General features: G+C 46.2%; 2 protein-coding genes and 1 long non-coding RNA gene across 5 annotated transcripts in view; 1 reads left to right on the top strand and 2 right to left on the bottom strand.

The window, feature by feature from the left end:
- ADGRA2 (adhesion G protein-coupled receptor A2) overlaps positions 1–9315 on the top strand; it is a 108190-nt gene extending 98875 nt beyond the window's left edge. Inside the window, 6 exon segments of the mRNA XM_043502918.1 lie at positions 2708–2835; positions 5290–5413; positions 5781–5926; positions 6479–6568; positions 7322–8596; positions 8635–9315. Of these exon segments, the coding sequence (XP_043358853.1) occupies positions 2708–2835; positions 5290–5413; positions 5781–5926; positions 6479–6568; positions 7322–8558 (1725 nt within the window). The 3' untranslated portion in view covers positions 8559–8596; positions 8635–9315.
- LOC122457521 lies at positions 3153–4757 on the bottom strand. The gene is made up of 2 exons (XR_006277075.1): positions 3567–4757; positions 3153–3456 (listed from the first exon to the last, which is right to left on the bottom strand). It is a non-coding gene; the product is annotated as an uncharacterized LOC122457521 (long non-coding RNA).
- Positions 9316–10209: 894 nt separating the features above from the next.
- On the bottom strand, positions 10210–20337 carry BRF2 (BRF2 RNA polymerase III transcription initiation factor subunit). Of its 3 annotated transcripts, none has more exons than XR_006277073.1 (6): positions 20151–20314; positions 19671–19833; positions 16306–16365; positions 15624–15945; positions 11810–12958; positions 10210–10508 (listed from the first exon to the last, which is right to left on the bottom strand). XR_006277073.1 is itself a non-coding variant. In XM_038384604.2 (5 exons), exons 2-5 carry the CDS (start codon positions 19822–19824, stop codon positions 12247–12249), a joined length of 1248 nt encoding a protein of 415 aa, XP_038240532.1. In that variant the 5' UTR covers positions 19825–19833; positions 20151–20337; the 3' UTR covers positions 10210–12246. The 3 variants fall into 3 exon arrangements, 1 of the variants encoding a protein (XP_038240532.1); XR_006277074.1 differs by having other exon boundaries at positions 11860–12958; XM_038384604.2 differs by having other exon boundaries at positions 10210–12958; positions 20151–20337.
- Between the last annotated feature and the right edge of the window lie 3742 nt (positions 20338–24079).

Raw genomic sequence — 24079 nt, 5'->3', positions numbered from 1 at the left:
GCTCAGGTTTGGGAATCTCCCTCACAACGTCAACAGTGAAGACCAATGCAAAGAATTCATTTAGTTTCTCCGCAATGGCTTTAAGTGCTTCTTTCACATCTCTATCATCCAGTGGCTCCACTGGTTGTTTAACAGGCTTTCTGCTTCTGATGTATTTAAAAAAAAAATTGCTATTACTTTTGGAGTCTTTGGCTAGCTGTTCCTCCAATTCTTTTTTGGTCTTTCTAATTATATTTTTACACTTCAGTTGCCAGAGTTTATGCTCTTTTCTACTTTCCTCATTAGGATTTATCTTCCATTTTTTAAAGTTTGCCTCTCACTGCTTCTTTTACATTGTTGTTTAACCACAGTGTTTAACCAAAGCCAATGGGTATGGAGGAGCAAGTGGTTTGGACAGAGACATCCTCCCTTAAGGGAGGATCTATAAATGGAGATTATGGTGGCTTTTTAAAAAAAAACTTTTTTAATTTGGGGTATACTTTTAAGTTGAGCCTCTATTATGGTGCCTTTAAAAAGTTTCCACGCAGCTTGCAGGGATTTTACTTTTGGTGCTGTACCTTTTAATTTCACTAGCCTCCTCATTTTTGCGTAGTTCCCCTTTCTGAAATTAAATGCTACAGTGTTGGGCCACTGTGGAGTTTTCCTGGCCACAGGGATGTTAAATTTAATTATATTATGGTCACTATTACTAAGCGGTCCAGCTATACTCCCCTCTTGGACCTGATCCTGATCCTGTGCTCCCCTTAAATCAAGAATTGTCTCTCCTCTGGTGGGTTCCAGGACTAGCTGCTCCAAGAAGCAGTCATTTAAGGTGTCGAGAAACTTTATCTCTTCATCCCTTCCTGAGGTGATTTGTACCCAGTCAATATGGGGATAGTTGAAATCCCCCATTATTATTACTGAGTTTTTTATTTTAATAGCCTCTCTAATCTCCCTGAGCATTTCAGAGTCACCAACACCATCCTGGTCAGCAGGTCTGTAATATATCTCTACTGCTATATTCTTATTTTTCAAGCATGGCATTACTATCCATAGAGATTCTATAGTACAATTTAGTTCATTTAAGATTTTTACTTCATTTGATTCTACGCTTTCTTTCACATATAGTGCCCCTCCCTTACCAGCACGACCTGTTCTGTCCTTCTGATATATTTTGTACCCTGGTATTACTGTGCCCTGTTGATTATCCTCATTCCACCAAGTTTCTGTGATGCCTGTTATATCAATATCCTCACTTAATACGAGGCACTCAAGTTCACCCATCTTATTATTTAGACTTCTAGCATTGGTATATAAGCATTTTAAAAACTTGTCACTTTTTAGCTGTCTGCCATTACATGATGTAATTGAATGGGACTTTTTTTTTTTTAATTTGACTGTTTCTCATCAGATCCTACCTGTATTTTATCATCTTCCAGCCTCTCCTCCTTATTAGGACATAGGGAATCTCCATTTATAGGTGCTCCCTTAAGGGATGTCTCTGTCCAAACCACGTGCTCCTCCGTACTTGTTGGCTTTCCCCCTGCCCTTAGTTTAAAAATTGCTCTACGACCTTTTTAATTTTAAGCGCCAGCAATCTGGTTCCATTTTGCTTTAGGTGGAGCCCATCCTTCCTGTATAGGCTCCTCCTTTCCCAAAAGTTTCCTCAGTTCCTAATAAACCTAAACCCCTTCTCCCTACACCATCATCTCATCCACACATTGAGACCCTGCAATTCTGCCTGTCTAACTGGCCCTGCATGTGGAACTGGAAGCATTTCAGAGAATGGTACCATGGAGGGCCAGGACTTCAGTCTCTTATCTAGCAGCCTACATTTGACCTCCAGGATCTCTCTCCTATCCTTCCCTATGTCATTGGTACCTACATGTACCACGACCACCGGCTCATCCCCAGCACTACACATGTCTATCTAGATGTCTTGAGAGATCCGCAGCCTTCACAACAGACAGGCAAGTTACCATGCGGTTCTCCCGGTCATCACAAACCCAGCTATCTGTTTCTAATGATCAAATTGCCCATTACTAATGCCTGTCTCTTCCTAATAACTGGAGTTACCTCCCCCAGAGAAGTATCCACAGTGCGAGAGAATACCACACCATCATCATCTGGGAGGAGGGTCCCACCTATGGGATTGTTTCCCTTGGCTCCAGTTCTCCTTCCCTGAGGCTTTCATGCTCTTCAACTGCACAGAGGCTGTCAGACTGAGGGTGGGACCATTCTACTGGGTCCAAGAGAGTCTCATCTATGTACCTCTCTGGTCTCCAAAGTCTGTACACGGTCTCTGAGGGTCAGGAGCTCCTTGCACTGAATGCACACATACGCCACCACCCCACAGGGCAGGTAATCATACATGCTGCATTGAGTGCAATAAACTGGATAGCTCCCACTCTGTTGCTGGACTTCTGCCTGCATTCTCTTTATACTCCTGAAGCTTGTTCCCTTGTTGGTGTTTTGACCTTTAAGTGCACAGAATGGTAGGTGTATTTTGCCCCTTGCCCAACTCCCCTGTTAGCTGCTCCCCAGCTACCCCTTCCAGCTGGCCTGCAAGGAAAGGGAGAGGTCCCAGGTGGCAGAGTGGAGCGTAACAGTCATTGTCCACTCAGACACAGGATGTGGGTTACAGCAGCAGCAATCCCCAATGGCTCTGGTATGGCAGTCTTGACTTAGCCAGGCATAGATGTGAAACTAATTTTGTTTTTGTAACTAGGAACTCAGCAATTTCCCCACTGAGGCACCAGGCCCAGCTGAGGTTCTGCATCCTGTTCTTTACACCTGCACTGCCCTCCTTCTGCTGTGCTTGTTCACCACCATCATCACTTACATCATCAACCACAGGTGAGCGGGGACAAGGTGCTGTACTCTGTTAACCAGCTGCCACTTTCACCTCAGAGGTGGCTGCATCATCAGTGGTTTGGGGCTGGAAGGTCGATCAATACCCTCTGGCCCTTGGCCATAGACAATGGCACCTGGGGGAATGAGGGACCTGTCCACGAGCTTGAGTTTTTTTCAGACATGTTGAGGCACTAACCAGAAGCCACAGCAAGGCTTAAGGCACTTCCTGTCAAATCTATCTTTAGGAGACTTTGCTCTAAGGTGTTTTTAGTGAACTGAGAACCCGCTGGGCTCCTGTTTCCTGACAGAGGACACCAGAGTCAGTCAAACAAATTCTACTTTATTGTTCCCCACTGCACAGTAATGCACCCAGCATTTATCTTTCCACGTTAGAGCGGTTACCCCACAGATCCATACATTAGCGTAGCAATCCTGTTTTAAAAATCAAACTAAGGGTACCAGAAAGCTGGGAAACCAGAGACTGACTTGCTGTTCTAACTACGGTGTTGATTTTGGTATGGAGAACAGGCTGTGCTTGGTGGTCATTAATTTGACCCCCTCCTGACTAAACCTGAGAGGCACTGTCCAATCCCTGCCATGAAAAATAGTAGCCAATGAAGTGAGCTGTAGCTCACGAAAGCTTATGCTCAAATAAATTTGTTAGTTTCTAAGGTGCCACAAGTCCTCCTTTTTCTTTTTGCGAATACAGACTAACACGGCTGCTACTCTGAAACCTATAAATGCTGTAGTTACTGCAAATGGGTTTGTCTGCCTCAGTATGGATTCTATTCCAGTTAGTCTCTAGGATCAGTATTGGTTTATAGATTGGAGCATGTTTTCCTTATGCAAACCAGATTTTAGGGGCCACAGCCTTAGGACTGTTGTAAAATAGGGATCAAATTCATCCTTTCTCCCACCCTTGACTTCAGTAAGTTGGCAGGAGCAGGGACAGTCTGGCCCCTGGTGTAGAGTGCCCAGCACAAGGGGGAGCCCTAAGGTGCTCCTTCCATCCATAGAAAAGTCTAGCCACGAGAGGTGTGTAGTGTTCAGGGCAGCCTGCCCATTTCTCCTCTGCTTTTTGGAAGTCCATACTGTTACCCATCACCCTGCCATCCTGGCCTGTGGGCAAGTTCTCCAGCTCTCTTCTCTGTCTGCTTCTTGTCCTCTCAGGAATCAGCAAATTCTCCTCTTGAGGGTGCTTAAAATCCTTCAGACTCCCTTGCCTCAAGTTTCATACAATAAAACCCAAACTGATCAGCACCTGGAGAGCCACACCTTTTACCCTTTGTATTTCTTGCTAAGACCTTGCAGGTTAAGGAATCCAGTATGGTTTAATTCAAGCAATATTCTTTAATATTAACACACTAGCATCATGGCTTGGCTTTTAAGAAGCCTCACATGTAAAGTCTGGAGTTTTTTCTGACACCAGACCAACTGCACAGGCATTCTCTGAGCCATCAAGAGCTGGGAGTCCAGCTATTATCTTTTCTCCTACAAATTACAGGAGCTCAAAATAGCTGTGTGCATGCTTAAAGGTGTAAATGAGGATTGCGTGTTGGTTAGACATAGGCACCTAAACTGCTTTAAAAGTTTTTGAAAATCTGACTCTGTAAATTCCAGTATTTGTCTGTCCTGGGTAGCACCTACCTGGACAGGCAGAGCTGGAAGCTTCTTTTCTCTATCTAGCTCAGCTCAGTCCTTGGAGCCCTGGCAGTTGCATGCAGAGCTACAAAGCTGGCTTTATTTAACTTCACCTCTTCACTCTCATTCTACTGCCCTTCTTTGGGAGCTTGCTTTTATGCAATGTTGGAATGTGTGTGTAGGGAGACACTACCATTTAGCTGACTATGTCAATAAATCCCTACCTCCTGTGCCTTCAGTTATAGGAACACACCACAACTTAAGGATTATTATTAAAAAGATGACAGGTTTCAGAGTAGCAGCCGTGTTAGTCTGTATTCGCAAAAAGAAAAGGAGGACCTGTGGCACCTTAGAGACTAACAAATTTATTTGAGCATAAGCTTTCGTGAGCTACAGCTCACTTCATCGGATGCATTTGGTGGTATCCGCTGAAGTGAGCTGTAGCTCACGAAAGCTTATGCTCAAATAAATTTGTTAGTCTCTAAGGTGCCACAAGTCCTCCTTTTCTTTTTATTAAAAAGATGAACGCTCTGACAGTCTTAGTAAAACAATTCCAAAGAGATTGTGAAAGCTTCTCTTACAGCAACTATTCCAGGGTTACTGTTGTTGACTCCTCTCTCCAAGGCGCCTACTACCTAGTACTTTTATAATTCAGGTAAATGCTCAATACTTGGGAAGGCTATAACCCTGCCTCAGTAATAGCATGTGTAGTATCTGTTTGCTAGAAGGGCCTTTCAAAACACACAGCATGGCAGTGGTGAATTTAACCCCTCCAAGACAGCAGCTAATCAGCACTGCTGTGCACCTCTCTTTCAGCACCATTCATATCTCCCGGAAGTGCTGGCACATACTGCTTAACCTCTGTTTCTACATCGCCATGACATCGGCTGTGTTTGCAGGAGGAATCACTCTGACCAACTACATGATTGTCTGCCAAGCAGTAAGTACAGCTAGGTCCAGACCAGCTTTGGACAGCCCTAGGGAAAGCAGACCTGTGTTCCAAGTGGGGAACGTTATTCCTGGAGGCTTCATGACAGACCACTACCTGGTGTGTCACAACTGGCAACAGCCATGTCTGAGAGGCCCACACCAGGAAGTGCTTCAGGTCTGGGCACAAGTGATTGCTTCCTACAGTGCTGAGTACGTTAGAAACACAGATGGAAGAGAAAAAGAGCAGCTGCAATGTGTTTAGCAGAGCAGGCCTAAGTTCCCTGCAGCCAGCCATTGTAACACTAATTTATTAGTGCCTGAATCCAACAACTCCTATGCCTGCTTACCTGACCGCTTTGTATCCTCTGACCCTGTAGGTTGGCATCATTTTGCACTACTCCTCCTTATCCACTCTTCTGTGGATGGCAGTCAAAGCCAGAGTCATCTACAAGGAGGTGACGTGGAAGGCACCGCAGCAGCCAGAAGGGGACGTACCCCAGCCAGCCCCTCGGCCCATGCTACGGTACAGCCGTTTCTCTTTGATGCAGCTATGACTAAGTTGAAGTGAAAGCGCTGACGTTGTCAGCTTGCTCTAGCACGGGGAACCTTTGCCTACTGGATGTGCATGTTCGTAAAAATAATGTTGGAAAGCCATATGCATTGCAGCTGTCTTTCCTTGAAAAGTACCTGTGTGCTTAGGGTTACCGAATCCAGACACTTCTTTTCAAGCCAGTTTTCATTGCTCCTCTGGCTGGGCAATTTCCCTGATTTACGTTTTCTAGCCCCAACACTATTGTCACTCTTACGGTTGTTGTTTTAAGGGTGCCACCTCTTCGTAAGGAAAGGAAAGTGTGGTTCTCTCCCCAGATCCTCCATCTCAAAGATGGCAGAGCCAGAGTTGTTCAAACTTCCCCCAAAACATAAGTCACACATGGAAGATTTCAGCCCCCAGAACAAGAGATTTAGGAAGTCAAGCAATTGAAGGGGCGGAGAACAATTAGACAACAGGCACAGTCCTAAACAATTACATTCCCTGGGGACAGTGGGGTAACAATGGCTTTTGTTCATGTTACAGATTCTACCTGATTGCTGGCGGGATCCCCCTCATCATCTGTGGGATCACAGCGGCGGTCAATACCCACAATTACCAGGATAACAACCCCTAGTAAGTACGACAGGAGCAGTGAATTGTTCCTTCCTTAGCTTCTTGCTGCCTCCTCCTTCAGTTGCTAGTGCTTAGCCTTGAGTGAGGAGAGGGGACCTGGACAGCATCAGTAGCCTGAAGTTGCAGCAGTGTAGATCAGAGACGTGCAGAGAAGCTAAAACCCACAATCCACTCTCTTATTTCAAGGCCAGGTCAGAATTCATTACTTAGGTTCTTGCATATCCTATAGCTGCAGCTGAATGGCTTCCCACCCCACCTTTGCAACAGCATGCTCCAAGCACATCGGCACCAATAGGAAAGGGCTGCTGGAAAGTTAGCTATTTCTGATTCAGAAATAATTGATCTTTCCATGCCATGATCCAACCCAATGAAATGGTTTGAATTTAATCTGCCAAGAAACCAGGCAAGCATGTTTTGTTTGCAAAGGTGAGAGCTAGCATCTACAGCAGCGAATTATGTTCTATCAGTGCCCATGCCAGGGAAGGGGAAATGCCCTTGTAATCTTTATCTATTCCTACAACACCCCCATTCCTTTGATGCTGTTTCTGAACAATGCACAAGCCTTGTGCAGTGCTTACAGAAGGAATCTAGGATCCAGAAACCCATATTAATCCCAGCTCTGGATGTGTTTCCTTACCTGTGAATAGTGCCCCAGTCCTGGATATATTCACAGGCTGGCCTTTAGGACATTGATGACTAGATGGAGCATTGGCAGAGCCAAGGCAGACTCTTAAGCTCTTCTCTCCCCTACAGCTGCTGGCTGGTGTGGAGGCCAAGCCTTGGGGCTTTCTACGTTCCTGTGGCTTTCATTTTGCTCATCACTTGGATTTACTTCCTGTGCACTGGGGTTAACCTCTGGTGCCAATCGAAGAACCAAAAAGACCCTCCAGTGCCCCTCGAGACCCCCCCAAGGTTGGGTGGCAGCAGCAACCTCTTGACAGACTCAGGCTCCATTTCAGTCACTCTTCACTCTGGGATGCACAGTGCCGATGTGGACGGCGTCTACCCATTGAAGGTGCAATTCTGGGCGCTGCTGATCACCCATTTCTTGTATGTTGCGCTGTGGACGTTTGGGGCCATGGCCGTGTCCCAACGCTGGTACCTGAATGTCCTCTTTAGTGGCCTCTATGGGTTAACAGCTGTAGCACTGGGGCTCTTTATCTTCATCCACCACTGTGCCCGGCGTCGAGACGTGCAGAACTCCTGGTTTGCCTGCTGCCCATCCTACAGGAATGCGCTGCCCATGCAAGTGTATGTCCACCCAGGCATGGCGGCAGAGGAGGGCTCGCAGATCTTCATCGGCTGCAACCCCGAGGTGGCTCATTCCATCAAGTCCTCTTCCTCACCCAGCAGCACCAACTCCACCGTGGGCCACTGCAAGCTCACCAACCTGCAGGTGGCTCAGAACCAGGCAGAGAGCTGCCCCCCACCACGGCCAGCCAGCTACGAAGAGATAGAGACGGCCAACAATAAGAATGCCAGCGCGGCCAGGTATGCTAACAACATACATGGGCGCAGGAACCACAAGAGCAGAACTAAGCAGTACCGGGAGGGGAAGCACCACCGCTTGAAGGTGCTGCGGGGGCCTTCTTCAGATCACCCCTCCAGCGAGAGTGGGAGCCTCCACAACAGTCATTCCGAGAGCTACCACAGCAGCAGAAACAGCCCCCTGAACAACAGCCGCATAGGACCAAGGGTAGCAGCAGTGCAGGAGGGGGATGCTGCTCTGACCCAATCTGAAGGGAGCGATGGTGGTAGCAGCAACCATCAGGTTCCTGACTTCAGCAGAGCTCAGAGGAGAAGCACTAGCAGGGATAACCTCAAACAGGCCCACACCATTGAGAAAGAGACTAAGCGGCGATCCTACCCACTCAACATGGCCAACCAGAATGGGGGGCTGAAAGGCAGTAAGTACGATATAAACCTCACCAGTGCAGAGAGCATGGCTGGCATGAAGACTGGCCTCTGGAAGAGCGAAACGACCGTCTAGAGGGCCCGGGCAGCTACAGTATCCTAGCATGTTAGGCAAAGGAGCAGCTTGCTCAGCCATTGGCAGGGCATGGTGGATGGCACTGCTAACTGAAAGCATCTTCTGTCAGGTCGAATGTAACCTTCAAACAGAGTCAAACATTGAAGTGCGCCTACAGGGGCCTGGGTGGTACTGTCCAGAATGTTTTAATTCCTCTGTCAATCAGCAGGTCTTGTTCCACCTGGGTGCTGGAATGGAGAGAGTCAGAGCACAGCACATCAACAAGCCTCCTCTAATTCTCAATGGGCAGAGGAGACAGGAGCACTAAGATCTTAAGGTGAAAGACAATCACTGCAGTTCAGGCTGCTGAGGAGCAATCTTATTTTAATCACTTCTGCATGTCACATGAGACTGATTCTAAATGCTATTTTATAAATATACAGAAGGAAAATGTTTATTTTTCAAATCTATATTATTGTATGTATATATGTATAGACTGACTGGTAGTGCCTCCATGTTACATGCTCAGTGTTTTAGGAGTTTTGGCAAGAACTTACTTTTGCCATCTAGTGTTGGTTAGCAGACCTGAACTAACTCCTTCATGCAAAGACACTGCAGTAGAGATGTCTGTTTCATCCTTACCAAAACACATTTTCAGAAAGAGAGACTGAAATGACAAGTATTTGATCTGACTGTTCTTAAATGTATATTTAGCCCTATGGGTTACTGAGCTACCAAAGTAAAAGCCATAGTTAAAAATGAGCAAGAGGTAAGATAAAGCTCCAAGCAAAGTAAATTGTCTGCATACGACAGACACTAAAATCATTGCAGGAAAACTGCTCTTGAGCTGGGTTAAACACCCATGCTCTGCAAAAGGGTTGTTGGCTGCAGCAAAGAGGCTATCATCAATGAAACAGCAGGGGCATTATTTTTTATGTATGTTACACTCACTGTGAAAGGTTTTCAAGTCTCATGCCTTGTGTGTCGGGAGTGCTAGCCCCTCAAAAGGGAACCAAGGAGTTGGGCAGAGGTACAGATATGGATACTTGCCCTTAAATCCCATTTAGCATGTTCAAAAATGTTTAAATTTTTTGCTGCAAGAGCAAAACTAATGTAAATAGATAATTCAGAGTCTGCCCAGACTAGGGCTGGTTCTATTAAGTGAAAAGAACCTTGTTAACTAGTAGGGCAATTGTTCAGGCCACACATGGTTACAGCAGCACAGAGAAAAACTGAAGGAGGTAAGTGTCTGTCTATATAACTCAGCCTTCCTACAAAATTTTTAAAAGGGCTGGTACTTGGTTAAGCACTTGTTTTTTCAACACAAAAAGTCAAAGCAGCTTCTTACCATAAATACAGACAGGTCCCAGAGCCTGATGTTGAAAAGGAACCTTCAGTAAAAATGTCTCCTAAAAAGAAGTTTCTATTCAAAATAGTGCCCAGCAATAAGTTTCATGAGCTGAGATTTGCTGCCAATTCCACCACATGTGCCTATCACTAAAGAAACACAGTGAGGAGAAAACAGCATCTATAGCCTGTGAAGCATTGAACTGGGTATTCAAACCACCAATCAGTGGATGAAGAAAGAATTCTCCTCTTCCCTACACAGAATTTGTTTGCCTTTCAAAAGGAGTTTGACCAGAGGTTGGCTGAGAAGACAATTTTAGCCTTGTTCCTATAGTCAGCAGGGAGACCCAGGGCCTTAGTTCTCCTGCTATTGTGGCTGCTTTTGTCCCACTTGAAATCAAAGGAGGATTAGAAGAGTGGGGCACATTGCCTTAGAGGTTCCTGGCTTTAGTCCTGTGTCCAAGCCCAGCTCTGATACAGACTCCCATTTGTGGCTGAAGGCAAGTCACAACCTCTGTGCCCCCGTAAACATGGGTATCAACACTTACCTACCTCCCCAGGGTTAGTTACAGACTGAAGTGCTAGAAGGCATGCATGGAGCCAGCACTCATGTCCACACCATTTCTAAGAGATTGGGGTGGAAAGATGCAGGAGTTAAAGGATTATAAAGCACTTAAAATATTTTTCCTCTATTTCTTCCTCTCCATTCTGAACCCCCTCTATTGCTGAAAGACCAATGGGCTTACACAGCAGTGCTACTACCCCCCAGCCTTGATAGACTTCCCCCTAATTCAAATTACTTTTTAAATGTGCTTTGTATTTAATACAATTTGAATCTGATGCTGAACTTGTTATATGCTTGCTGCACTGTGACAGTATTATAAAAGCTTTGTATTACACTTATTTTGTCTGTTTACATAACAAGCAAATGACATATCAACAGAGCTTCCTGCAATATACATGAGGGAGGGAAAAGTGCCAAAGAAAATGTGTTTAAAGGGTTGGGGGGGGGGAGTTGCATTTTTTTTATATAAACCAAATGTTTCTAGCAAATATGTTTTGTTTTAATATATTAAAGATTTGCAAATCTACTGAGAAGTGACGTTGCTTGTTTTAGGCCCTTAGTCCCTTATACAATAACAGACCCTTCAGCACACTTTCTTTTATTGAATTTGGCTGTACTTAGATATCAACAAATGGTGCCATAATCATATAAAGAAAGGATTCAAAATTCCAGCAGCTTCACATAATAAATTTAACAGCCAAGGTCAGAACTGTTTTCCTTATTAGGCAAAGGGCAATGTTAGCTTCCCAACGGTATCATTAGGGATGTCTCTAATATCCAACCCAACCCACTATCTGTCCCCAGGGCAGTGGCCCCAAGACTTAGATCTCATAGCATGATGCCCACACAGGTAGTTCATATTGCTCACCAAGGGAAATGGGCACTGCATTTTGAAAAAAGCCTTAACAGTAAATGAAAGTGGCAGTTCTAGTAATCACAAACAATGCAGCTGAGCTCTAGTGGAACAAAATGGCAGGGTCGTACTTCGCTGGAAGGAACTCAAATGAACCAAGTGCCAAACAGCAAGCTTGGAACACTGAGCTTGCACCAAGTGTTACTCTGTTTTAGACAGGAAAAAAGTACTCTCTTTCTCCTCCACACTTCCAAATGGGGATGCATAACCCTGACTTTGCTCTATAATAATTAATAAAAGGCTTGTGTGCCACTGAGCAGCCTTGAGAAACGAGCTGGCTGCCCTATTCAAATAATCCTACATCTTAGTGCAGGGAATGCAAAGGAATTAGTCCTAACCAAAACCACACAGATTAACAGCCTTTTTGTCAAGCTGGAATTATCATACCCAGATACAACAGCAAGAAATCTGAATGCTTCTACTGATAGGCAAAATAGAATTACTTACCCACACTGCTAGCACCACCTTCAATCAGTACACAGACAAGTTAGACTCACTTGTAAGGGCTGCACCGGGACAATACTGGAGAACATCTGGATTTCAACAAACTAACTAAATTGGTAAGAGAACATCCTGAAGGCATTTCTGGTAGCTGCGATGATTATTTTTAACAAATCAAACAGTTTCCCTAGGAAAGTCTCATTTAGCGAGTCATTCTGGTATTTTAATTTTTTGCCCCGGCAGAATTAGGAGAGCATGTCATCATTTACTTACAACTCCTTCCCATAGCATGGAATACTTAAGAGACCCCATTATCCTATTTCTCCAGTGGGAAGAATGTCTGCTACCAGCACAACACAGACAGCTGTGCTGTAGAATTCATACCTTTACTTCAGTTGGCTAGTTCTTAGTTCCTCTGTCCATGTTGCTCTTGGGAGCTCAGTTCAGTGCCAGGCCTGGGCCTTGCTGAACTCCTGCATCTCCTCCTGGCTCCGCAGGTATTGCTCTATTTCACTGTCCGAAATGGCCTCATCTCCAGTGATAGCCTGGTCTGAAGGGCTCAGAGCTACTGTTCGAAGTCTCTTCCTGGGGTTTATAAGGCATGGTGGCAGCAAAGGCCTCTGTACACTGCTGCATTTCTGTTTGCCCCCGGGGTGGCAGCCCTCCGCTTGGGTCGAGCCCCCTGCAGCTTGTGGTGAACACTCAGAGCCATCACCTGCTGCTGTGGCACTTTGATCCTCAGTGTCTCCTAAGCTAAAGGAGCTTCTCAGCAGGAAGTGTCGGTGCTGGAGCAGGTCCCCGATGTGTTTGACCACAGTCTTTTTGTCCACATTGAGCACACGCAGCCAGGCCAGCTGGGAGGCCATTCTCAGGAGGATGTCGTTAAGCTCCTTCAGCCGCAGGTGGGCTGGTGGGGGTAGGTCTGTGCCCGCCAACTTACAAAAGCGAGGGAAGGTGCATGTCAGGCGCCCCACGGGCTGCAGCGACTGCCACGCAAGGTAGGCTGCAGCAGTGACGATGGGAATGGGATGCCGGCCTGTCACCAGCCACGTCTCACTGGCCAGCTCCACAATCTGGATTGTTCGGGCAACCATCTTTTCCTTGTCCTCAGCAAATTTAGCAGGAACGTTGGCTGAACTCTGGAACAGCTTGAAACTGAGAGAGCAAAGAGAGCCCATTAGTTGTATCGTTGCACTGGGTATCAGAGATAGAAGGAAGCCAGTAAAGTCCATCATGCTGCAAGGGCAGGGGAGATATCAGGTATTACTGAGGCCCTACCAAATTAATAGTCCATTCTGAACAATTTAATGGCCAAAGGATTTTTAAATTGGTCAGTTTCAGGTCTTCAGATGTTTACATCTGAAATTTCATGATGTTGTTACTGTGGGGATCCTGACCCAAAAGGAGGTGGGGGGGAAGAGAGGGTTGCAGGATTGCCACCCTCATTTCTGCACTGCCTTCAGCGTAGCTGTGCAGCTTCTTGCAGCCGGGGAGGGTCTGATCCCTCCCGGCCCAGACGAACAGCGAGGAGCCCCCAGCTGGGGCACCCCCAGCCCTGCCTCTCCCACTCCCCTCCAATAGCTAGACTTCCTGGGGAAGGTCTGATTTCACAGTCTGTGACATGTTTTTCAGGGCTGTGAATCTGGTAGGCCCCTAGGTATTACATGGCCACAGCACTGTCTGAGGCTTCCAATGTGCAACACACACTTCGAAGTGTCGTCCTCTGTGCAAAGGGCCTCAAACAGCCTTGGGTGGCTCCTCAGACTCCCCACCCAATTTGCTTGGTTTACACAGGTTCTTACTGACATGCTCAGTGCCAACAGCTGCAGGCTGTTTAGACCACTCAGATTACAAGGCCAGAAGGGCTCTTTTTCTAGTCTGACCTCTTGTCTAACAGGTCACAGGACTACCCTGAATTAGTTCAGTTTGTATTAGAGCAGATGCTTTAAAACTCATCCAACATGAATTTAAAAATTGCCAGTGATGGAGAATCCATCCACTGGTTAATTACCCTCACTGTTAAATATGTGAATCTAATTTCTAGTCTGAATTTGTCACTCACCTACAACATTTAGGGAGGCACTGAGATACCATGGGCAGAGGGCAAAAAACAACGAATTTACAGTGCAGAAGGTATACAGTATGTGTGAGTGAAAGACACAGAGGGAGATGACAGACAACAAAAAGCAGAGGGATTAAAGAGTGACAGCACACTTTCTTAGAGATAGAAGAGAAAAGACTTAAATATCTTGTTTGTTAATACTTCTGGCTTTTCTAATTGCCAGCATTGCGAATTTCCCCTGCGCTCTGACATTCAAGATTGGGCTTTCTAGCTTCTATATCTCCAATATTAAAAAATTCTCTAACTGGAATATAGTTTGATAATTTTATTATGGCCAGTAGAATCCAGCTTGCTCACTAACAGCAGTACAAACAAAACAGAGCTACCATAATTAAACCAGATGAGCCAGTAACCAGCTACACAGGGAGCAAATCTGTTAAAAACAGAGGTGATATTTATACTTAGTCACTTTTCTTACAATAATGGCACTATAACCCTTGTAGCCCATTCACTGCATGACCAAACACACCTATGAGTTAGGTGAGCACTGGCCCTTTTTACATATGGAAAAATGGAGGCAGACAGGTAAAGTCTCTCCACACCAAGGTGACACACTGAGTCAACAGCAGAGTTGGGAATAAACACAAGTCCAGGCACCTGGCATGTCCCCTGCTCTAATCACAAGACAACACCGCCTCACAAGTGGTATTTTTATAGTACTTCATCCCAAAGCACTCTGCAAACAAACAATACACAAGGATTGCTTCACTTGACACTGAAATGCAGTCTGGTAGAATGTGGCAGCTGTTTAACACTATACAAGGTTCCCTGCCCTGACGCACAGTATATCCAGGTGGAATTTATATTAGAGAAGGAGAATGCGGGGAGGGATAGCTCAGTGGTTTGAGCATTGGCCTGCTAAACCCAGGGTTGTGAGTTCAGTCCTTGAGGGGGCCATTTAGGGATCTGGGGCAAAAGTTGGGGCTTGGTCCCGCTTTGAGCAGGGAGTTGGACTAGATGATCTCATGAGGTCCCTTCCAACCCTGATAGTCTATGATTCTGTGATAATTGTAATTTAACTAGCAGTGGCACAAAAGGGGTTACAGATTTAGTGCCCAAAGAGGTTTATTATTATTTATTTATATTACTGGAGCACTAGTCATTGACCAGGACCCCCATCCCGACAGGCACTGTACAAAACAGAACCAACTGGCCTCCCCCAGCACTCTAGGATCAGAAAAGCCACCTAAGAGTTGGCTTCCCATGCCTTGGCTGCAATTAACAAATATCTTAGAGCCTCCCATCTCTCTCACATCGCAAAAGGAGTGGTTAGTCTGGGGCAATACAGGAGGCAGCTTTAGTTTGTATCTCACACTCCAGTCAACACAAGAAAACATGGATATATTCATATGAGCACAATACTTAGAGGAGCAAAGCTCCAGTTGTGAAACACCATGACCACAAGTTTAAATCTCGGTAGGATCAAAACAGCTCTTCATTGTTCTGAATCAGATAAACTGAACGTGGGCCTTTCAGACAGGGCTCTAAAACAGAAGTGCCCTCTGCCATGTATGGACATTAAAGATCCCAAGGCACAAAGCTTTGCCTTGATGTTCTGGCCAAAGCTACCCCCATTCCATGGTAGTTTAGCTTGCTGTGTCCATGGTTGTAGTCTTCCACCCTACGGTCGGCTGTGTTTTAGTTATGCCTATATCATTTGGATCCTCTATTATGAATGGTGTCCGATGGTTACATTACCTGTTAAGGTGTGTTTTCACCAGATCTGTCAGGCTCAGGGCTGGCACATCCAGTTCAAGCTCTTTCAGGACGCACAGATAGACGCTGGCAAACAACTCCTTGTCCGCGTAGAGCAGGGAGCAGATAGTACCCATGGTCAGGGGCCAGTTGCGCTGCCGGCACGTGACAAAGACACAGCAGCCTACCAGAATCTCCTTCTTCTCCAAGCTGACTAAATGGAAGGAGGGGTGTTCAATTGCTCGCTGGAAATAGGACAGGGCTGTCTCTTCAAACACAGCTGGGAGATAGAGGACTTTGCAGAGATCCTGGACACGCTTGATCCCTGTGGGAAAACACCATGATGCTTTTAACATTTGCACAAAAAGTTTCTTTAACCACACTGCAACCAACACTCAGCCAACACCAACTGGGAGCAACATGGCAGTATGGCAACTTAAGCCTTATCAACTGCCCATGGCAACTTTTGACTATTTCTCTTCATGCAGCTGGGAAGATTTTCCTGAAGGATCCCCTGGGCTCAGAACTAGTCACTTGTGAAAAGTTAGAGGCTCCCTGTGGTTTTCAGAAAAATTAAGTGTATGAGGAACAGATTGGACAATCTGAACTGTAGTCTCTTCTAGGCCAGAGCGTCATGCAGAGTCTTAGTGTTGCAGGAAAAGAATAATAAAAAAAAAGCTCTCACCTCGTAGCTTACAGCGGCTCAGCTGCTCATTCTGGCCAGTACTCCGTGAATACGTCACTTCTGGAAAACAACAAGAATCAGGCAAAGCAGCCACTCTCAGGGGTGAAGTGGAGGGGGAGGTCTATGATTGGTGCTATTAAAGACACCAGATTTCAGTTTCCAAGGCTGGTAATTCTCTTTATACCCACAGAACAGGTACCAGCAGCACAGACAACAACAGTGCAGGCTCTCTCAAGCATGCCTCATGCCATTTGCTTCAATCCTGAACTAAAAAGAGACCCTCCCTCACCCTCTAGGGTGAATGGTGTTCAGTTCTCATTGGCCATTCAATTCTTTGATTCTCTACAGATTGCCAGCAAAGGATGTAGTCTGTTAGAGCTATTATAATTACAATGACTACATTAATGAAAGTGATGTATCAAGAACTTCTGAGCTTTAGGTCTGGTACACCAGATCTTCAAGTTTGAGACCCTCTACCATAACTGATGTGGGTCATGGATTCCTCAGCCTTGGGGAGAGGGGGAAAGGAGAGGTACACAGATATATACAAAACCTTTAAGCCAAATATAAATGCTTCCAGGACATATTTAAAGATCCCTAGTAAAACTATTTTTAGAAAAATAATCTGCAGCCTGCGCAATACAAACATCACAGTATTCACTTCAGCATGAGAGCCAGAAAATGAAATGATTAGTGTATTTTCATCTGCAAACCAAACAAACCAGCTTACTAAAAGTTAAAGATCTTTTCTTAAGAATTCATCCAAGGTTCTTTTTGCACCACAGGCAAGAAAGTTTGTTTTCATGTTTGTTTTTTAAAATGTGTGATTTTTAACCTATCAGTGTCTCATAAGTAGGGCCCTACCAAATTCACAGTCCATTTTGGTCAATTTCACGGTTATAGGATTTTAAAAATATTAAATTTCAGGATTTCAGCTAAATGAAATTTCACAGTGTTGTAACTGATGGGGTCCTGATCCAAAAAGAAGTTGTGGCGGGGCGACGCAAGGTTATTGTAGAGGGGGTTGTGGTACTGCTCCTTCAAAGCTGGACAGCAGCAGGGCAAAAGTAAAGATGGCCTAGTATGGTTGTGATGCTCTGTACCTCAGGAGAACACCCTGCACCCCCATGTTCATCCTTATAATAGGATTGTGTGGTATCCAATGCAAAGTTTGTCATGTCGGGTGTCTTTAGAAGGCTCATGATGCACTGAGCATTGTTGGTGTAGTATCGTTATAGATTGTAATTTCATGTATATAGTTATGAGGCTGAAAATGTGTCCTCATGGCTTAAAACAACACCAGGCAAAACTCTCCAGGAGCAGAGGGGCAGTTAACACCTCATCAGGGCATGTATGGGATAAACCCAGCCCAGCCTCACAGGAACAAAGGACACTGGCCTAGGAAGCAGCAAAGAATCTGTTGGACTCTCAAGTGAGTTACCCCCCCTTCCCTTGGTCATTTTGGGACTACGATAAAGGTGATACTCGCCTGACTCTGAAGGGAGGGGGGGCACAAAGCCAAGAGGGAAGAAAAAACATGATAAAAGGGAGAGATGTTTGCCATGCTTTTCCTCTCTCTTCTCCTTCCATCTATAGACACCACCACCACGCGACTGAAGCGCTGATCAAAGGGGAGAGGTTGGCTGAAGGGCAACCAGCCAGCCTGTGATGAGAAGCATCTAAGTTTGTAAGGGCACCGAAAGAGTTAAAATCAGATTACAATGCGTTTTGCTTTTATTTCATTTGACCAAATCTGACTTCTTGTGCTTAGATTTTAAGTGATTATAAGTCAATCTTTTGTAGTTAATAAATGTTTATTCTACCTGAATCAGTGTGCTTGGTTTGAAGCATGTGAGAGACTCCCCTTGGAATAACAAGCCTGGTACAAATAAATTCCTTTGTTAAATTGACGAACTCATATAAGCTTGCAGCGTCCAGTGGGCATAACTGGACACTGCAAGACGGAGGTTCCTAGGGTTGTGTCTGGGAGCGGAGATATTGGCTAGTGTCATTCGGTTGCACAATCCAAACAGCGGCTGGCCAAAAGTGCACACTAGCGTAGCTGGGAGCAGCTTACATCCTAGAGACTGTGTGTGAACAGCCTGGGATTGGGTGTTCTCACAGCGGAGCAGGATAAGGCCAGCTCCCAGAGTCGAGGATTGGAGCGATCTAGCAGATCACTGGTCCAGATAACGCCAGGGGAATGTCACAGGGGGGCATCTCAAGGCTATTGTAGAGGGGGTTGCAGTACCGCTCCTTCAGAGCTCGGCAGCTGCAGCGCAGAAGTAAAGATGGTATGGCATTGCCACCCTTACTTCTGCGCTGCTACTGGTGGGGTGCTGCCTTCGCAACTGGGTGCCCAGCCAACAGTCACAGCTCTCCAGCCACCCGCCTCTGAAGGCAGCGCAGAAGTAAGGGTAGCAATACTGTAAACCCCTAAAATAAACTTGCGACCCCCCTGCAACTCCTTTTTGGGTTTGACCCCCAATTTGAGAAATGCTGGTCTCCCCTGTGAAATCTGTATAGTATAGAGTAAAAACACACAGCACCAGATTTCACAGTTCATGACGTGATTTTTCATGGCCCCTATTCATAAGAGTCAAGTGCAGGTTTCAATGCTGCTATATCAAGATTATGTTCCCTCAAAAGTCATGGATTCCACAATTCTCATGTTTTTAAAAAATTCATAATTTTATATTTTGGCATTTTTGCATGAACAGGTAGTCGAATGTTACTGCAGACAGCCGAAGCAATCTCTGAACATTGGAGAAATAAGTTAAAACCAGGACTAGAAGCAAGATAAATCTGAAGGAATTCTCATAATTAGGAATAGTAGTTTGTAATACAGCTGGGGGAAGGGAGTCAAATTTATGATCTCTCTTATTTGGGGGAAGAATCAAAGGTTAAGAGATCGGTCTGGGCCTGCTATTCTTGCTGCCTTTGTAAAGTTTAAAACAGCAATTTCTCTCCTACTCTTTTTTCTGCACAGTTTTTGGGGCAAAAAGACTTTTGATTACAATATTACCCATAAAAAGAAAAGGAGGACTTGCGGCACCTTAGAGACTAACCAATTTATTTGAGCATAAGCTTTCGTGAGCATCCGATGAAGTGAGCTGTAGCTCACGAAAGCTTATGCTCAAATACATTGGTTAGTCTCTAAGGTGCCACAAGTCCTCCTTTTCTTTTTGCGAATACAGACTAACACGGCTGCTACTCTGAAGTATTACCCATTACTCAGAGGTTTTTTTGGGGGGTGGGGAGTTTGTTTGAAATCTCTGCCTCCCTGTCCTCTTGACTTTGCATGCCATTTACACAAAGCCCTGCGGATTTTTACATATTTATGCAAACTAAAATCAGTCTTTGACCTTGTAAATGTTCTTCATCTTGGAAAGTGGTTGTCAAGAGCCCCTCGGTGAGGATAAACCCACAGTCAGCACACACCAGTTGGTTCTGAGCATAATGTGCATCCTCCACAATTTCACAGGAGCCACAATCAGGGCATTTTCTCTGGCCCGACATCTTGAAAACCTGCAAGAATGAATCGAGACAGAGCCTGAACTCTCGCTTCAGAGAGGCCCAGCTCTTTGAGTCAAGGCTGTAATGGGGCGTCAAGTTTTCCATCTGAACCACTTTTAAAAAAATCGGGAGAGGGCAGATCCCTCCTTCAGGGGCTCTTCATCAACCCCTCGCTCCCCTGCAGCCCCCCAGGAGACCCCCCCGCGCTCAGCACCCCGCCGCCCCTCCCCCCCGGCTCTGTGCTCACAACGCCCCGCCCCCTGGCTGCCCAGCCCATTACCAAGGTCTCCCCGGCCCGGCTCTCCCCTAGAGGCCCCCCAGGCACTCACCTCGCCCGCGGGCGCGGGCTCGGGCCCCCGCCCCCGCCGCCGCCGCCTTCCCCCTCGCAAACGGAAGCAGGCGCCTGGCGCACGGCCGGGGGCGAGGGGAGGGGCGGGGACTTTAGATCGCTGCACCCTGCCCACGCTGGCCGCGGAGCGAGCCCCGTCGCCTCCGTCACATCCGGTCCCTCGAACTGCTGCGCCCGAGTAGAGGCAGCACCCCCGTCAGCACGTTCCGCCCGGCCCCTGGCCTTCCCCCGCACGTTGCGGGGCTGAAGGGGAGGCAGCGGCGCCGCTCGGGACAAAGGGGTGAGCGAGGAGCCCGGCCCGTGGCAAGCAGAGGCCAGGGCGCCTGTACACCTCCCCCCCCCCCGGCGGATCGCTGCAGGAAGGCGGCCCCCGGCTGGGGCTCCCATTGCAATAGCCCCCAGCCGCCTTCCGTCCCCAAGCGTTGTCCAGGAGTCACTGCACCGCGCCCTGAACCCACCTCGAGGAGCTTTTCCTCGGGGACCCACCAAGCCCCGTGTCCTACAACACACCCGCGTAACCACGCAGAAAATCGACCTTATGTAACTAAGCCCTGAAGCCTTTAGCCAGCGCCCCGCGCCCCCTTGAACCCATCGGAGAGGACGCGAAAGGGGCTCAGCGGCATTACCGTAGGGGACAGAGAACGAAGGGGCTGGACTAGGGGCCTGTCTGCTAACCGGGGTGTGGGCCAGCAGAGGGCACCCTCGCTTTGCACTTACAGCCAAGACACGCACGGTAGCACATTCAGCTCCTAGCCCTGGAGCCATAATATTTTAGCAGAGAATAGTCAAGGGGGAACCCGCAGGTAAAGTGAGGTGCTTGAAGTCACAAGAAGAGAAGCCAACAGCCATGACCAGGCCATTGCTCTAAAGCAGGGGTTCCCAAACTGGGGGAGGGGGGTCACGAGCCGTCAGCCTCCACCCCACACCCTGCTTTGGCGCCAACCTTTATAAGGGTGTTAAATATATATATTAAAAGTGTTTTTAATTCATGGGGGGGGGGTCGCACTCAGAGGCTTGGTCGGCGAAAGGCATCACTAATACAAAAGTTGGAGAATCACTGCTCTGAACTGTAGCTCACACACAGCTCCGGACCTTGTGAACCAATTTCGAGCTAGCTTCAAGAACACTTAGTAAAGTGTTCTAGAGTGGATCACACACTGCCTCTCCCAGTGAGGGATGAAAACCAACCCTTATAAAGTTAAAAGTGTAATTAAAAATGCCAGCAAACAGTCTGAGCAAAATAAGGGGTAAGCAAAAGGGGATTTCCCTCTTTATACATGTGAAAAGCACTCAAGTACAAAAGGCGAATCTGTTTCCAGGCAGGGGCTGCATGCAGCTGTGCATGCACTAGTAGAAGCAACACAAGAACACAATATACGTATACAGTCCATATGTTATCCAACACACACTGTTTAGTCATCCAAGGACATGGATTAGAAGCTACTGAATTCCTGCATTCTGGCTAAATTGACTGTGTCGCTCTGGGCATGTCACTTTGACTCTGCCTCAAAATATGGATTACACTCATTTGCCTCACTGGATGGAAGAGAGGATTAATGGTTAATGGCTAAACGTTCGTTATCACGAACAGGGACCTGCTGCAAACAGAAAGATATGAACTATTTCGTATCAGCTGAAAGTCTTCCAGAGATTGAGAGTCAAGTGTTAGTCTAAGGCAGTTGGTAGCACTTGCCTCTTTTTATTCAGAAGGCCCTGAACATACTATACTGAGATTTAATACATTTATTCAGGGCAGACTGAAGGGCACTATGAAACACAGTTGCCATTCTGGCCCCTACAAGTAATACTGCAGAAAAACAAACTTAGTCCCAATCAACTTGGATGAGAAAAGTGTAACAGGTCCATAGAGCACTGAAGATTTGGCAATTTCAAAGAGTCCCAAAGTGAGTGAGAAATCAGACAGACAGGCTTGATGTTTAATATTACAAAGAGTAGACAAGAGTTGATACTTGTAAAAGATCATTGTCAATGATATGCCAAAATTATTGCAGTCTTGACAATAGCATTCAGCTCAAATGTGTGCAAGTCATTTGGCATCTGAATCTCATGCATGAGACTAGACTGAGGCTATGTCTACACTGGCAATTGAACAACAAAAAATTTGTGTCTTTAAAAGGCGTCCTCTCCCCTCAAAAGACAAAAAGAAAGTTTTGCCATGAAAAGCACCAGTGTGTTGTCAGCAGTACTCTCCTAACAACAATGCAAATACCCCTTGTTGGGGGTGAAAGTTTTTTCGGCAGGAGAGCCGACAAACAGCAGCTACAATGCACAACTTTTAGCGACACAGCTGTAGCAACACAGCCATGTTGCTCGCTAAAAGCTGTGTAGTGTAGCGTAGCTATAGCCTGAATAACGTATCAATGAAGAAAGCTTTCCTAAAGATATTGCTAAACAAATAATGACAAAAAATTAACAAGCAAAGAAACACTTAGGAAACCAACCAGCCACCACAGGAACTCTGTTTGGCTTTCAGGGAGCAATGTCAGAGGATCTAATAAGAGCAATTACGAGCACTGATACAGCTATGGGTAACCAGCCCTCATGTTCCAGAAAATAGGCCAGCCTGGTGCTTGCATGGACGTGGAGCTCGGGAGAGATGGAAAGTTGCTTACCAGGCCACAGCAGTTTCCTAGTTTATTGCCAATGAGTTTCGCTATAGAGGTTTTTGAGAGGCTTCAAGCATTGACCAGAAGATATCAAACTAGATGAGCCAATGGTCTGACAGAGTATGACAATTCTCACAAAACTAAAAACAGAAGCCCTGCTTCCCAGGATTTAGTCAATCAGCTATGATTTACCTTCTCCAGTGAAGGCCAGGTGGAAACACTTGCAGCGAGATGGTAGGCATCTGATTAGCTTTCTTCCAAGTCTCTACAATACCTCATTAGAGCTACACACAAGGATGAAATGCTTGAAAGTACCAGGTAATTTCTATTTAATGCTGGATTATAAGTTTCCCCAGAGCATTACTGCTAATGGCCCTGGCAGAGGAGGGAACCATTCAGACTGAAAGCAGAAGGACCTTAATAGCTAGTTTGATCCATCCCTTGAAGGAAACAATGCCTCATAGTGAAGGCAGAGAAAAGCATTAAGGTGGCATGCAAGTTCTGCTGACAAGGCAAACACATTTTAGGCCGAAGTGGTCTGACAGAGACAAAGGAAAACTGATTATTCTCCCACCTTGTCCTTGATGCCCAGATATACTGAACAAAGAATGAAGCGGATTTAAAAGTTAATGCAGTTAAAGTGCTCCTGAAGGACTGACATCCTTACTACCCTAGTTCTAATGGAATGCTTTGGGCAATAACTTTCATACATTTCTTCATCATGTAAATAAGCTCCGTCCTCCCATCCTGCAGAACTTGATCAGACTTCCCATCCCACAGGGTGTTTACTATGGATTCAATGCAGCTAGAGACAGCTCCCATCCCTCTAGCAAATCCCAAAGTAGGAGCGGGACAGGCAGCAGCAATGTTTGTGTGACAAAGGGCACGTCTTCGCTAGCAACATTAAAGCACTGGCTGCAGCAGTGCTTTAACGTGGCTGTGGAGTCGCAGCATAGCACGGGGAGAGCACTCTCCCAGCACTATAAAAAAACCCACCTCCACAAGGGGCATCGTTCCCAGCACTGGTGCACTGACTACACTGGAACTTTACAGCGCTGAAACTTGCCATGCCCTGGGTGGGGTGTTTTTTCACACCCCTGAGCAAGAAAGTTGCAGCATTCTAAAGTGCCAATGTAGACAAGCCCAAAGAGTCTCTTTTCTATTTACTTTCTGCCAATCAGAATGTTGGATTTACTGGATTACAGGGACCCATTAGCCACAACCCACTGCATTTTTTTAAGTCCTCCCACCAGAGAGGAGCAGATATACAAATAATAAACAG

Source organism: Dermochelys coriacea, chromosome 26 (genome assembly GCF_009764565.3).
Source record: "Dermochelys coriacea isolate rDerCor1 chromosome 26, rDerCor1.pri.v4, whole genome shotgun sequence".
Taxonomy (NCBI): Eukaryota; Metazoa; Chordata; order Testudines; family Dermochelyidae; genus Dermochelys; species Dermochelys coriacea.
The sequence above is the reverse complement of the archived record's forward strand: the minus strand, read 5'-3'. Positions and strand labels throughout refer to the sequence as shown.

Excerpts from the sequence above, each read along its gene's own strand:
- BRF2 (XM_038384604.2), bottom strand. The coding sequence starts at position 19,824 with ATGTCGGGCCAGAGAAAATGCCCTGATTGTGGCTCCTGTGAAATTGTG. Across the intron at positions 16,366-19,670 it reads AGATGAAGAACATTTACAAG|AAGTGACGTATTCACGGAGT; the intron begins GTCAAAGACTGA and ends GTTGTTTTCCAG. Across the intron at positions 12,959-15,623 it reads GTGAAAACACACCTTAACAG|TTTCAAGCTGTTCCAGAGTT; the intron begins GTAATGTAACCA and ends TTGCTCTCTCAG.